The following is a 13,877-nucleotide window of genomic DNA, read 5'->3' on the forward strand; positions in this document are numbered from 1 at the left end:
AAACTCAAAGCAAAGCATTCCGGTTCCTCTAGGGCAACTGGAATGTTATATAATAGAAGAAACTATCCCTAGTTAATTGTGAATGAAGGAAAGAAGAGAAAATGAGTGCTATCATGGTTAAAAGTGAAGTGAAAGAGGTTATTGGAGCCAAAAAACATCATTTAAAGAATAGAAAAAGGATCCAAGACATAAGCACTGGCAAGTTAGATGCAAAGCTAAGAAAGAATATAAAGAGAAACTTGCCAAAGAGGCAAAAACTCATTGTAACAATTTTTCAAGTACATAAGAAGCAGAAAACCTTTGAGGGAATCCTTGGGACTGTTAGATGATTAAGGAGCAAAAGGGGTGCTCAGGGAGGATAAGGCCATAGCAGGGAGACTGAATGAATTCTTTGCTTCAGTCTTTACAGAAGAACATGTAAGAGATCTACCTGAACCATTAATGGTTTTCAAGGGTGATAATGCGGAGGAACTGAAAAAAATCTCAGTGAATCTGGAAGATATATTAAGCCAAACTGACAAGTTAAAAAGTGATAAATCACCTGGACTGGATGGTATACATTCCAGGATACTAAAAGAACTCAAATATGAAATTGTTGACCTGCTGTTAGTGATCTGTAACATGTCACTAAAATCATCTGTAGTACCTGAAGATTGGAGGGTGGTTTTTGGAAGAGGTAGGATCTGGATTGATACCATCTAGATAACGTTATTTCTTTCTTTTGTTGTTGTTATTTTCTTAAGCTACCTATTACTTGTTAAGTATTGTATTTACTTATCTTTATGTTTGAAATTTTTGTAAATAAAAAGTGAAAAAAAAAAAAAAGACGAGCATAATCCGTTCCAAGAGCATGCTCGTAATCCAAAATGCTTGTTTATCAAAGCGAGTATCCCCATAGGAAATAATGGAAACTCGCTTTGATACGTTCCCCTCCCCCCCCCCGAGAACCGGCATTGCTCCCCCCGAAGGCCCACCCCTGCGATCTGGCACCCTCCCCCCCACGATCCGGCACCCCCTGACGTGATCTGGCACCCCCCCCGATGCGATTGGGCACCCCTCCACTGCAATTGGGCACCCCCTGACGCTTCATACCGTCATCTGGGCACTGGCACCGGCATGTCCTGTGCTTGGTGCTGGTACCCGAAGATCGGCCTCCTCTTCTGCTGGGTCTTGAGCATCTGCGCATGCTCAAGGCCTGCAAATTCACATTCAGAACCCTGAACTCGCAGGCCTTGAGCATGCACAGATGCTCAAGGCCCAGCAGAAGAGGAGGTCGATCTTTGGGCACCGGCACCAAGCACAGGACATGCCGGTGCCCGGATGACGGTATGAAGCGTCGGGGGGGGTGCCCAATCGCGGCGAGGGAGGGTTGCCGGATCGTGTCGGGGGGGGTGCCGGATCATGGGGGGAGGGTGCCGGATCGCGGGGGGGCGCTCGTAAATTGAGCCACGCTCGGTTTCCGAGGTGCCGATTTTGCAAATATTTTGCTCGTCTTGCAAAACACTCGCAAACTGGTGCACTTGTAAACCGAGGTACCACTGTATTAAAGTTATATTCACACACACACATAGACACAGATACAGATACATACACTCACACACACATTCTCTCACAATGAAGGACATTTCCAAATATCATTTAGGGGTCCTTTTACTAAGGCACACTAACTGATTTAGCGCGTGCTAAATATTAGCGCACTCTAAATGCTAACGCGCCCATTATATTCTATGGACGCGTTAATATTTAGTGTGTGCTAAATTGGCTAGCACGCCTTAGTCAAAGACTCCCTAATCCAGGTAAATGAATTATTTCAAAATTTTCTATCCCCCTTCCTGCATGCCAGTGGTTCTTTTGAGTTATGTGGTTGTCAGGGCCTATTGTTTTGCTTTGATTATGACTGCTCTTTGCTTCACCTATGGAAGTTGCTTTCCTAAGTGACTGCCTAGTCTTGTCTAATGGTTAGGCCACCTCACAGTCCCTGGATTAGGGGGCCACATACTAGGGATCTTTTCAAAACCCTGCAATATGTGTTCTTAAGAAATTTTTTAATTGTAAGCCGCTTAGAAATTTGAATAAGCGGTTGAAAAAATATTTTAATAAACTTGAAACTTGAAACAATAACAAGTCCTAATCCATTCACCAGATGCTGCTATTGAGTGATGATATGAGCACCTTCTTCTAAAGGTTTGTACATAATGCAGCTGTAGAATCCCCAGTTCTATCTAGCTTGTGGAATGGAAGATCTGAAGTGGGAATCAAACATAGAAACATAGAAATATGAAGGCCAAATGGCCCATCCAGTCTGCCCATCTGCAGTAATCATTATCTCTTCCTCTCTCTGAGAGATCCTACGTGCCTATTCCAGGCTTTCTTGAATTCAGACAGTCTCTGTCTCCACCACTTCTTCCGGGAGACTATTCCATGCCCACAGTATTGTCACTGAAACAATCATTGAAACCCAGGATTACCTTTTTTACTGATTTAGAAAAGGGAAGGGTTTCCTCCTTTCCTCCACCTTTCATTCACAGTTTTCCCACTCCTACCTGAGCATAGTTTCTGATGGTGTCATAGTCTTCATTTGCAGCGAATACACAGTGCTTGGTCACCTTGGCATTGTCACCATCATCTATGCGTGTCCCTCCAGGGGCTGAAAGCAAAGAGCACTGCATCATTCACACAAAGGTGCTGGACAAAAAGTCAGAGAGTGACTCACTACATACTTCCCGAGGTAGGTGCAGGTATATTAGGCCAGGTTTTCCCGGGCCTAATATACCTGCACCTAACTCAGGCACCTAGAAACACCCAAGTCAACCATACCTATTCTCTGCCCCTAACCACACCCACTTTTCAGATATGCTTTGTTAGGCGTCGAAAGGCACCTCCACTTAGGCATCCTAAGAGTTTCTTGTCACTGGTGCTTTAGGACCCATTGCCCTGAGGCTGCTGGTGATAAATTTGGATATGCAACCAAAATTGTGTGTGCACTTTTTGGTGCTTTTTATATAATTAAAGGCATAGTGATTTGTGTACAAGAAAACAGTTACAAAATAGTTTACTGTTAGTACATGACCGCCAGTAGGCTATGATGTTATTTCCCAGGGCTGGCAGCCCAGTGCAGGAGGAAGAGTAGAATGTAGGGAACTATATCTCAGGGAACCTCAGGATACTCTTCAATGAATTATAAACCACTTTGATATTTGCAGTATGTCAAATAAAGATAACCATAACAATAACCATAGTAGGGTTACCAACAAATTTAAATCAGTATAAATAGGATTAAGTGGATGCTGGAAATAGAAATTTCATAGGATCCAGATATATTTTTGTTGAACCTATAGGTAGCTATTTTAAGAACCACAAATGATCTGAATTAAACATTGGCTTAGGGGCAACTTAGTTGCACAGGGGCAATGTTTAATTAAGATCCTTTGCAGTTCATAAGGATATAAGATTACAGATAACATAACAAAGTTTGGGATACTTAGGCTCAACAGTCTCTTCATGGAGGCAAGTTAACCTTCCATCGTTGACTAAATGGTTATAAAGAATGTGGGACATTCATAATATGGACAAGTTAACAGTACGGAGAGGAAAAGGAAGCTGTGGTTTCCTCTCATGTTAAAACCCTACTGGGTGGATAGGTCTTCTGAGACTATTTGCCCTGCACAGTTCCAGAGAAAATCTAGCAGTAGGTAAGAAGCATTACATTTAAACTCCTCCTGCTGGCTTGAGTCTAACATATAAAGGACATGGAGGACAGAAAGACCTTCATGAGTAGTGGCTTTTGTTTTACCCATGTTCAAACTTCTCTCTGCCAGTTGGCAACTGATATCTGGGCCCACTGTTTGGAAACCACTGAACTGGCACAGTGGCCCTCTAAAGATATGCACCCAAGGCATATGCTTAGTTTTGACTGTGCGGTAGTTTGACCCAACTACATGGTTTGAAGAGTTGTTAAAAATATACAAGCATCAAAAGTGGTCTATTTGTGGAAAACTAAATTGGGGCCATTCCCTAAAACCATAGCTTTGATTTTTAACTTGTATAGCACCACATATCAAAAAGATGTCAAAGTGCTTTGTGTGCCTAGCTACCTGCTGCTCTATTCCTCTGCTTCAAAAGAAAAGTAACCACACAGGACAGGTTCAGACTTAAAGCCAGATATATGATAATGAGGTGCCTTGGGTATCACAGATGCTCTTCGAAATGCATTCTAGCAGATGCTGTCTTATCTGAGGAGATAATATTAGACCTTTAGCTCACAAATACCTTACGCCAGAGTAAACACTTACCAATTCAATTCTGGATTTAGATTATGATAAACATTACTGCCTTTATGAGTCACCCTATTAAAAACAATTTTTGACATTTTCACTGAGCCCTGGGAAAGCTTCAGTGATTGAAGTGATAAGCATGTTCAGCCACTTTATAATACAATATTAGTCAATCATAGATTTGGCTTGCAAAACTTTGGGAATGGGCCAGTAAAACAATTAGGTACAAACAACTGTAATGCCATATAGTTAGATTAAAAAAAACAAACAGTACTTTGGGAATAAAGCTTGAGATGAAAAAGGTGTGAGCCTAAAAAGTTGTCACATACATGTTCAAAATGTAGTTCATATGCTATGCTATACAATACATTTACCAAGGGCATGGTAAAACATTCCATAATCTATCATAATGGGTGATTTCAATTACCCCAATATTGACTGGTTAAATGTTACATCGGCGAGTGCCAGGGAGGTAAAATTCCTAGATGTCATAAATGACTGCTTCTTGGAGCAATTGGTCTGGGAACCAACAAGAGGGGGTGCTATTTTAGATTTGGTTCTTAGTGGAATGCAAGACATAGTACAGGAGTTAACTGTGTTAGGTCCGCTGGGAAACAGTGATCATAATGTGATCAAATTTGAGCTGATACTGGGAGTAACGTCACAAAAGAAATTTACTGTAGGGGCGTTTAATTTTTGAAAGGGCAACTATGATAAAATGAGGAAAATGATTAAAAAGAAGTTAAAAGGATCAGTTGCAAAAGTTAGAACTGTAAACCAGGCATAGATGTTATTTAAAAATACCGTTGTGGAAGCCCAGACCAGATGTATTCCCGCGGCAACAAGGGGGCATCAGTGGAAAATCAGGGGCGGGAAACTGCACGGTGACACTAGGAAGTTCTTCTTCACCGAAAGGGTGGTTGATCGCTGGAATAGTCTTCCACTTCAGGTTATTGAGGCCAGAAGCGTGCCAGATTTTAAGGCCAAATGGGACAAACATGTGGGATCTATCCGCAAAGATAGATAGGGAGGGTCATAGGAGTGGGCAGACTTGATGGGCCGTGGCCCTTATCTGCCGTCTATTTCTATGTTTCTATGTTTCCATGTATCAGCAAAGGTGGAAAGAAGAGGAAACAAGAGCCGGCATGGTTAAAAGGTGAAGTAAAAGAGGCTATTAGAGCCAAAAAAACATCCTTTAAAGAATGGAAAAAGTATCCAAAAGAAGAAAATAAGAAGAAACACAACCACTGGCAAGTTAGATGCAAAGCATTGATAAAGACAGCTAAGAAAGAATATGAAGAAAAACTTGCAAAAGAGGCAAAAACTCATAGCAATTTTTTTAGGTACATCAGAAGCAGAAAACCTGTGAGGGAATCTGTGGGACTGTTAGATGATCAAGGAGCGAAAGGGGCACTCAGGGAGGATAAGGCCATAGCGGAAAGACTGAATGAGTTCTTTGTTTCAGTTTTTAAGGAAGAAGATGTAAGAGATCTAACTAAACTGGAAATGGTATTCAAGGATGATGATGCGGAGGAACTGAAAAAAATCACGGTAAATCTGGAAGATGTACTGACCCAAATTGACAAGTTAAAAAGTGATAAATCACCATGCATCTCAGGGTATTAAAATAACTAAAAAATGAAATTGCTGACCTGCTGTTAGTGATCTGTAACCTGTTGCTAAAATCATCTGTAGTACCTGAAGATTGGAGGGTGACCAATGTTTCGCTGATTTTTAAAAAGGGCTCCAGGAGAGATCCGGAAAATTACAGACTGGCAAGCCTCACTTTGGTGCCGGGCAAAATGGTAGAAATGATTATAAAAAATAAAATTGTGGAACACGTAGACAAGTATGATTTAATGAGACAGAGTCAGCATGGGTTCAGCCGAGGGAGATCTTGCCTCACAAATTTGCTTGACTTCTTTGAAGGTGTGAATAAACATGTGGATAAAGGTGAGCCGGTTGATATAGTATAGCTAGATTTTTAGAAAGCTTTTGATAAAGTTCCTTACGAGAGGCTCCTGAGAAAATTAAAGTGTCATGGGATAGGTGGCAAAGTTCAGTTGTGGATTAGGAATTGGTTATTGGATAGAAAACAGAGGGTAGGGTTAAATTGTCATTTTTCTCAATGGAGGAGAGTAAACAGTGAAGTGCCACAGGGGTCTGTACTGGGACCGGTGCTATTTAACTTATTTATAAATGATCTGGAAATTGGAACAACGAGTGAGGTGATTAAATCTGCAGATGACGCTAAACTGTTCAAAATTGTTAAAACGCATGCAGATTGTGAAAAGTTGCAGTCGGACCTTAGGAAATTGGAAGACTGGGTGTCCAAATGGCAGATGAAATTTAATGTGGACAAATGCAAAGTGATGCACATTGGGAAGAATAACCTAAATCACAGTTACCAGATGCTAGGGTCCTCCTTTGGGATTAGCACCCAAGAAAAGGATCTGGGTGTCATTGTAGACAATACGATGAAATCTTCAGCCCAATGTGTGGCGGCGGCCAAAAAAGCAAATAGGATGCTAGGAATTATTTAAAAAAGGGATGGTTAACAAGACTAAGTATAGCTCCTGTATAGCTCCATGATGTGACCTCATCTGGAGTATTGCATTCAATTGTGGTCTCCTTATCTCAAGAAAGATATAGTGGGGCTCTAGAAAAGGTTCAAAGAAGAGCGACCAAGATGGTAAAGGGGAATGAACTCCTCTCGTATGAGGAAAGACTAAATCAGTTAGGACTCTTCAGCTTGGAAAAGAGACGGCTGAGGGGAGATATGATTGAAGTCTACAAAATCCTGAGTGGAGTAGAACAGGTACAAGTGGATCAATTTTTCACTCTGTCAAAAATTAGAAAGACTAGGGGACACTTGAAGTCACAGGGAAATACTTTTAAAACCAATTGGAGGAAATTTTTTTTCACTCAGAGAATAGTGAAACTCTGGAACGCATTGCCAGAGGATGTGGTAAGAGCGGATAGCGTAGCTGGTTTTAAGAAAGATTTGGCCAAGTTCCTGGAAGAAAACTCCATAGTTTGTTATTGAGAAAGACAAGTTAGCGTGGAATATTGCTACACGCTGGGTTTTGGCCAGGTACTATTGACCTGGATTGGCCACCGTGAGAACGGGCTGCTGGGCTTGATGGACCTTGGTCTGACCCAGTAAAGCTATTCTTAAGTTCTTACATAGGCCATGGACTGGAATCCCCTAGATTAGTCGTCTGAAAATGAAAAAAAAGGCTGGTTAGTAGGGGATTTCTTCCCCCTCAACAATCCCCATAAAATTACGACAGCCTCCTGCCCCATACAAAGTTCTCACCCTTTCTTATAAAAGGACAACAGAAGCCTTTCCTGAGATTATCCTCATGACCCTCAGGAAAGAAAATCAAGACTCTTCCAGAGAAAATAACTCTTAATCCTCTGCCTCTTCAACAATGTATGTAGGTAACAAAAATCTCATGCACAAATATAGGATGTCTGGGGCGGTACTTGGAGAGACCTTCCAGGAAATAGACTTGGGGAGTTATGATCGACAAATCGATGAAGCCGTCCATGCAATCTGCGGCGGCGGCAAAAAGGGCGAACAGAATGCTAAGAATGATAAAGAAGGGGATCACAAACAGATCGGAGAAGGTTATCATGCCACTGTACCAGGCCATGGTGTGCCCTCATTTGGAGTACTGCGTCCAGCATTGATCGCCGTACATGAAGAAGGACATGATGCTACTTGAAAGGGTCAAGAGAAGGGCGACTAAGATGGTTAAGGGGCTGGAAGAGTTGCCATATAGTGAAAGATCAGAGAAACTGGGCCTTTTCTCCCTCGAACAGAGGAGATTGAGAGGGGACATGATCGAAACATTCAAGTACTGAATAGACTTAGTAGATAAGGACAGGTTGTTCACCCTCTCCAAGGTAGGGAGAACGAGAGGGCACTCTCTAAAATTGCAAGGGGATAGATTCCGTACAAATGTAAGAAAGTTCTTCTTCACTCAGAGAGTGGTAGAAAGCTGGAATGCTCTTCTGGAGTCTGTCGTAGGGGAAAACACCCTCCAGGGATTCAAGACAAAGTTAGACAAGTTCCTGCTGAACAAGAACGTATGCAGGTAGGACTAGTCTCAGTTAGGGCGCTGGTCTTTGACCAATGGCCGCCGCATGAGCGGACTGCTGGGCACAATGCTGGTCTGACCCAACCGCGGCAATTCTTATGTTCTTATGAATGCTGAAGCCCCACTGGGGACACCTAAGAACCCAACACCCCCTTGTTCATCTCTCTGGAACAGGCACTTCCTATTCCAGAGTCACTTCCTGTATTCCCTAGCAGGAGAATCTGTAGGGCAGTCCTGCCATATGACTGCCAATTACAATACCTAGTATCACTCTGAGGGGCTGATGCTCAAAACTATCACCAGCATTAACATGCAGTCAGCACTAGTTTTGCGTACACATTATACAGCACCAAATGCTCAGAGGGCTTGAGTATCGATGTTAACATGGGCAATAAAGATGGTCACATTTTGTATTGAAATGTATTTCAAAGGATGTTAATGAGGTCAGTAAGTATTCCTTCATAATACATAAATGAAAGTGTTGCAATGCACAAAAACAAAAGATGTTTCTAATGCCAAAAATTTACCAGGTCGGGTAGCATAGAAGGTTTTCAGGAGGAGATTTCTTATCAATTTTCCACATTTAACTGCAAGTGAGAGGAAGCCCATGCAACTTTAAGATGCAATACAGAAAGGGAACTATAATAATTTTATAAAGATCTGGGGGCCATTGGAACGATATTGTAAGGAGTAAACATCATTTTCCTTGGATGAATATATGTACACATTGGGGGGTGGGAGGGAGTTTTTCTGGAAATTTCACTATATTATGTGTTTATATAATATTTATGATATAATTGATTATAATATTTGAAAGAAGGTGGGTGGGATGGGATACAATTTTTATGTTTGTAGAATTATATGAGAATTACAAGTGTTATTGTTGTTACTAATGATATATTCCTTTACGCTTGCTGTAAGTTTTCAAAATGAATAAAGAATATTTTAAAAAAAGTGCTGATGGTGAGAAACAAATATACAGTCAAACTTCGGTTTGCGAGTAACGCAGCTTGCGAGTGTTTGGCAAGACGAGCAAAACACTCAAGCAAACTTTAACTCACAAACCGAGCATTGACTTGATAAGCGAGCTGCTACCACACCACGGGAACCGGTTTCGCTTCTCCCCTGAGGCCACCAGCGCTGTTCTCTCCCTTCGCGACCCAGATCAGTGCTGCTGTCCACCTCCTCCTCCCACTGACCAGCCATGTGCTTACCATCTGTGCGCTGGTGCTGAAAGTGCCTGCCGCTGTTTCTATGCTGGGCTGCTGCGGGGCCTTGAGCATCTGCGCATGCTCAAGGCCTTCTGGCTCTCACCCTCACCGAGATTCCCATGAGATTCTTGGAGCTCTGAGAACCTCGGAGAGGGTGAGAACTAGAAGGCCTTGAGCATGCGAAGATGCTCAAGGCCCTGCAGCAGCCCAGCACAGAACCAGCGGCAGGCACTTTCAGCATCGGTGTATGATATTAAGGTAATCACATGGTCGGTCAGTGGGTGAAGGAGGCGATCTTGGTCAAGAAGGGAGGGAGCAGCGCTGGTGGCCTCGGGGGAGAAGCAAAGCCGGTTCCCAGGGTGGGGTGTCAAAGTGGAGGACAGCAGTGGGAGAAGGGGAAGAGAGATGTACCTATTAAGTCAGTGGAACAAATCATCCGAGTTGCCATTATGGTCTATGGGGAACTTTGCTTTCTTTTAAAAGATGCCTATCCTTCTAAAATAATCTTTTTCTTGATTTTTATTTCATTTTTTTTCTTCTCTTTCTCTCTTTTGCAATCCCTACCCTGTCATACCCTACTGTTTCTTCCCATTTACGTTCTCTTTTCTCAAATATTGTAGTTCTTCCCTTTTCCCCTTTTGTTTATCTTCCCCCCTCCAAATTGGTTTGTCTCGTATGACTTTGTTTATTACTTGTAGTTTGTTCCCTAATTAATATTTTAAACAACTTTTATTGTACAATGCTTTGAATTCTATGTAAAGCGTTTAATCAAATTTTAATAAACTATGAACTATATACGAGCACTTTGGATTACAAGCATGCTTCTGGAACGAATTAAGCTCGCAAACCAAGGTACCATTGTATATGCTAGTCTGAGCAAAACTGAAAGTAAAAGCACACATCAATGCCTGTTTTTCTGCCCTTAAAAATGAGCTTTTCAAAAATGTTTAAGTGCATATTATTTGCATACTATTTCCTTTGAGCATTGCTCAACTATTTTTCTGCACTGTTGTTGCGCTATGGGTTTTAAAAAATGTTGTAGGCTTTAGTTAGGGTTATGAGATGTCCGGATTTACCTAGACGTCAGGGGCAGGATCGCGGCAGAGAGAACATGCCACTGAGGACCACGGGCAGCTGCAGGGATCGCTATAAAACAGGGTGGAGTGTTATAGCGGGAGAGCATCCTCTCTGCTGGGCCCGAGCCCTGGAAAGCTACTCCCGCTGAAAGAAGACCCGGGAGGCAGGTTCAGGCCTGGAGGATAAGCTGTTCATCTCCCAGTACCACCGACTCTCTGGCCGGGAGCTGGAGGCCGCAGGAGCCGGCACTGGAGAGTGCCGCGGACATGCAGGTGAAGGGCGGGAGCTCCTCCGGGAACCTGGGAGGGTCAAGGCATCAAGTACAGTTTCAGAATAGACAGGGCTGGTGCTAGACATATGGGGGCCCAGTGCAGAAGTTGGGGACAGGAATCTAAAGTCTACCTATATGCAATGCATCCTTCCACTTCAGGCAGGTTTAGAGTTTCCTGTGACATGAGGGTCCAAGGTAATTGCCCTGGAAACCCCTTCCCTGCAACAAGCAGACAACGCGCACCTCCTCCCCCCTCAAAGTCATATGATCTTGCTGTTCTCCCAGTTTTCTGACTTGCTGCACATGCAGTGCATAGTCAAAACTAGATCCTATATATATCATCTAGCTTCCCAAATACAAATGGTAACTGTGGTGAGCTGAACTTGAGCATACAGTACTACAAACTACTGCACCAACTGAAAGTCATGAAGTCATTCTACAATAGCCCATGAAATCAGGGCAGGATTAATTCTTCAAGAGCCCCAAGGCACACAAGTACACTGGGCTCCCTAGCCCTGCATATACCCCGCCCATTTACCTGTTTTTTTCTTTACTTCTTTATTTCCACTTGTATTTCTTTTTTTTTAATTATAAAATTCAAAACAAACAACAAAGGTACCAGTGCACAGTTTTAGTTCTATGCAAGCCCCAAACATCTTTGAACAAATCGCCCCTTCCTTCCCTTCCCACCTACTTGCCCAGGACTCTGAACCCTTTCCAAACGTATATAAAAGTGTTCAAATGCATTGTAAAGCAGTAATATGATCCAAAACAATTCTATATTAATAACCAAGTTTGCAACTCCTCTCAACTGCCTCACTTTAGGTCATCCAACTTTAGCCCATATGTGTGGGCAAACAAATGGCAAATGCGCTTTAACGTGAAAAAATGTAAGGTCATGCATATAGGGAAAAAGAACCCGTTGTTCAACTACAAAATGGGGGGGGCATTGTTGGGAGAAAGCAGTCTTGAGAGAGACTTGGGTGTGCTGGTGGATGCATCACTGAAGCCATCTGCACAGTGCGCAGCGGCCTCGAAAAAAGCCAACAGGATGCTGGGCATCATAAAGAGGGGCATAACAACCAGGACGCGGGAAGTCATCATGCCATTGTATCGATCGATGGTGCGTCCTCATCTGGAATACTGCGTTCAATATTGGTCGCCGTACCTCAAGAAAGACATGGCGGTACTTGAGAGAGTCCAAAGGAGAGCAACGAAACTGGTAAGAGGGCTGGAACACTGCCCATACGCCGAGAGGTTGGACAGGCTGGGGCTCTTCTCTCTGGAAAAAAGGAGGCTCAGGGGTGATATGATAGAGACCTTCAAGATCATGAGGGGCATAGAGAGGGTGGATAGGGACAGATTCTTCAGGCTGAAGGGGACAACAGGTACGAGGGGGCATTCGGAGAAACTGAAGGGAGATAGGTTCAAAACAAATGCAAGGAAGTTTTTCTTCACCCAAAGGGTCGTGGACACTTGGAATGCGCTACCGGAGGAAGTGATCGGGCAGAGTACGGTACAGGGATTCAAACAGAGACTGGACAGATTCCTGGGGGATAAAGGGATCGTGGGATACTGAGAAAGTATAGAAACCCAACCAGGTCGTGCATGTGCAAGACCGGAGGGCTAGGACTTCGATGGGAAGATAGGACTCATCAGAAAACCAAGGTGGCATGGGGGCCCCTTCTGGTGATTTAGACAGGTCATGACCTGTTTGGGCCGCCGTGGGAGCGGACTGCTGGGCGTGATGGACCTATGGTCTGACCCGGCGGAGGCACTGCTTATGTTCTTATGTTCTTATGTGTGTATAAACAACCAAATCTGTATCTCCTCTGGTACGTTCCACTCCATATATTTTAATTTGTAACAAAACAACAAGGCAAGCGGTCCACCAAATAATCCAATGTGGAACAAAAGATTGGCTGACAATAAGGAGATTCAAATCAGATTTAATAAAGGTGCTCCCAGGAACCATGCCTGATGCATTTCACCAAATAAAGCTGATCAATGCTAACAGAAAACTATGTCTTTCATACACACAGAACCACCCTCACCCAGTATAGAATAAGTAATCACAAATTTATTTATTTATTTATTTTTTACAAACGCACAGAAGAAGTTTTTAGCACTGGCTGGTGGGCTGAATGTTCTGCGCTGTTCTGATGATCATATGAATTCTATGACCATTGAAGCAGAGCATTCAGCATGCTGGCTTGTGCTATAAACTGAAGGAACGGTACAGTTTAGCTGATGAAAAAACAGAAGTAAATATCCCCCAATACTGAACAAAATATAAAGATAGCAGATGTACAAATCACTTTACAAATTAACAAATAAAAACAAAAAATGGAAAATAAGATACCATTTAATTGGATTAATACATTTTTAATTAGCTTTCAGAGGTCAGTATACTACTGTTACAGTATCCTGTCCTGATCTGAGTAAGAATTTGGCCTCTGAAAGTTAGTCAAAAATGTATTAAAATTAGTCCACTAAAAGGATTACCTTTTCTATTTCTAACCATTTATCAAAATTGCTATTTTTTTCTACCTTTGTCATATGGTTTCTGCTTTCCTCATCTTCTAGTCATTCTCTTCCTTCTATCCACTGTCTGCCTCTTCCAGAAACTCTGTCTCCACCTGCCATCTCTCCTCCTGCCCCAACCCCCCTTTTGGTCTGGCATCCATCATATTCCCTTTGTTCCCCTCATGGTCTGGCATCTCTCTCCTTCCATCTCTCCTTCCCTCCTCCCTGTAGTTTTTAGCATCTCTCTTCTCATTTCCTCCACTCAGATCTGGTATCTCTGTCTCCTTCCCCGTTCTCTGGCATCTCTCTCTCCTCTCTCTTCCTTTTCTTCTCTGGTCTTCCCTCTATTTTCTGACTACGTCTAAATTAAATTCTTTCTTACTATTCAGTCCTCAGTTTCCCTCTTTTCATT

General features: G+C 42.7%; 1 protein-coding gene across 3 annotated transcripts in view; it reads right to left on the reverse strand.

Moving 5' to 3' along the window:
• BZW2 (basic leucine zipper and W2 domains 2) overlaps positions 1-13,877 on the reverse strand; it is a 201,782-nt gene that overhangs the window by 71,351 nt on the left and 116,554 nt on the right. For all 3 annotated transcript variants that reach the window (XM_033930967.1, XM_033930966.1, XM_033930968.1), the window contains one exon: positions 2,544-2,647. In XM_033930967.1, the coding sequence (XP_033786858.1) occupies positions 2,544-2,647 (104 nt within the window). The remainder of the gene's footprint in view (positions 1-2,543; positions 2,648-13,877) is intronic.

This window comes from Geotrypetes seraphini, chromosome 2, assembly GCF_902459505.1.
Source record: "Geotrypetes seraphini chromosome 2, aGeoSer1.1, whole genome shotgun sequence".
Lineage (NCBI taxonomy): Eukaryota > Metazoa > Chordata > Amphibia > Gymnophiona > Dermophiidae > Geotrypetes > Geotrypetes seraphini.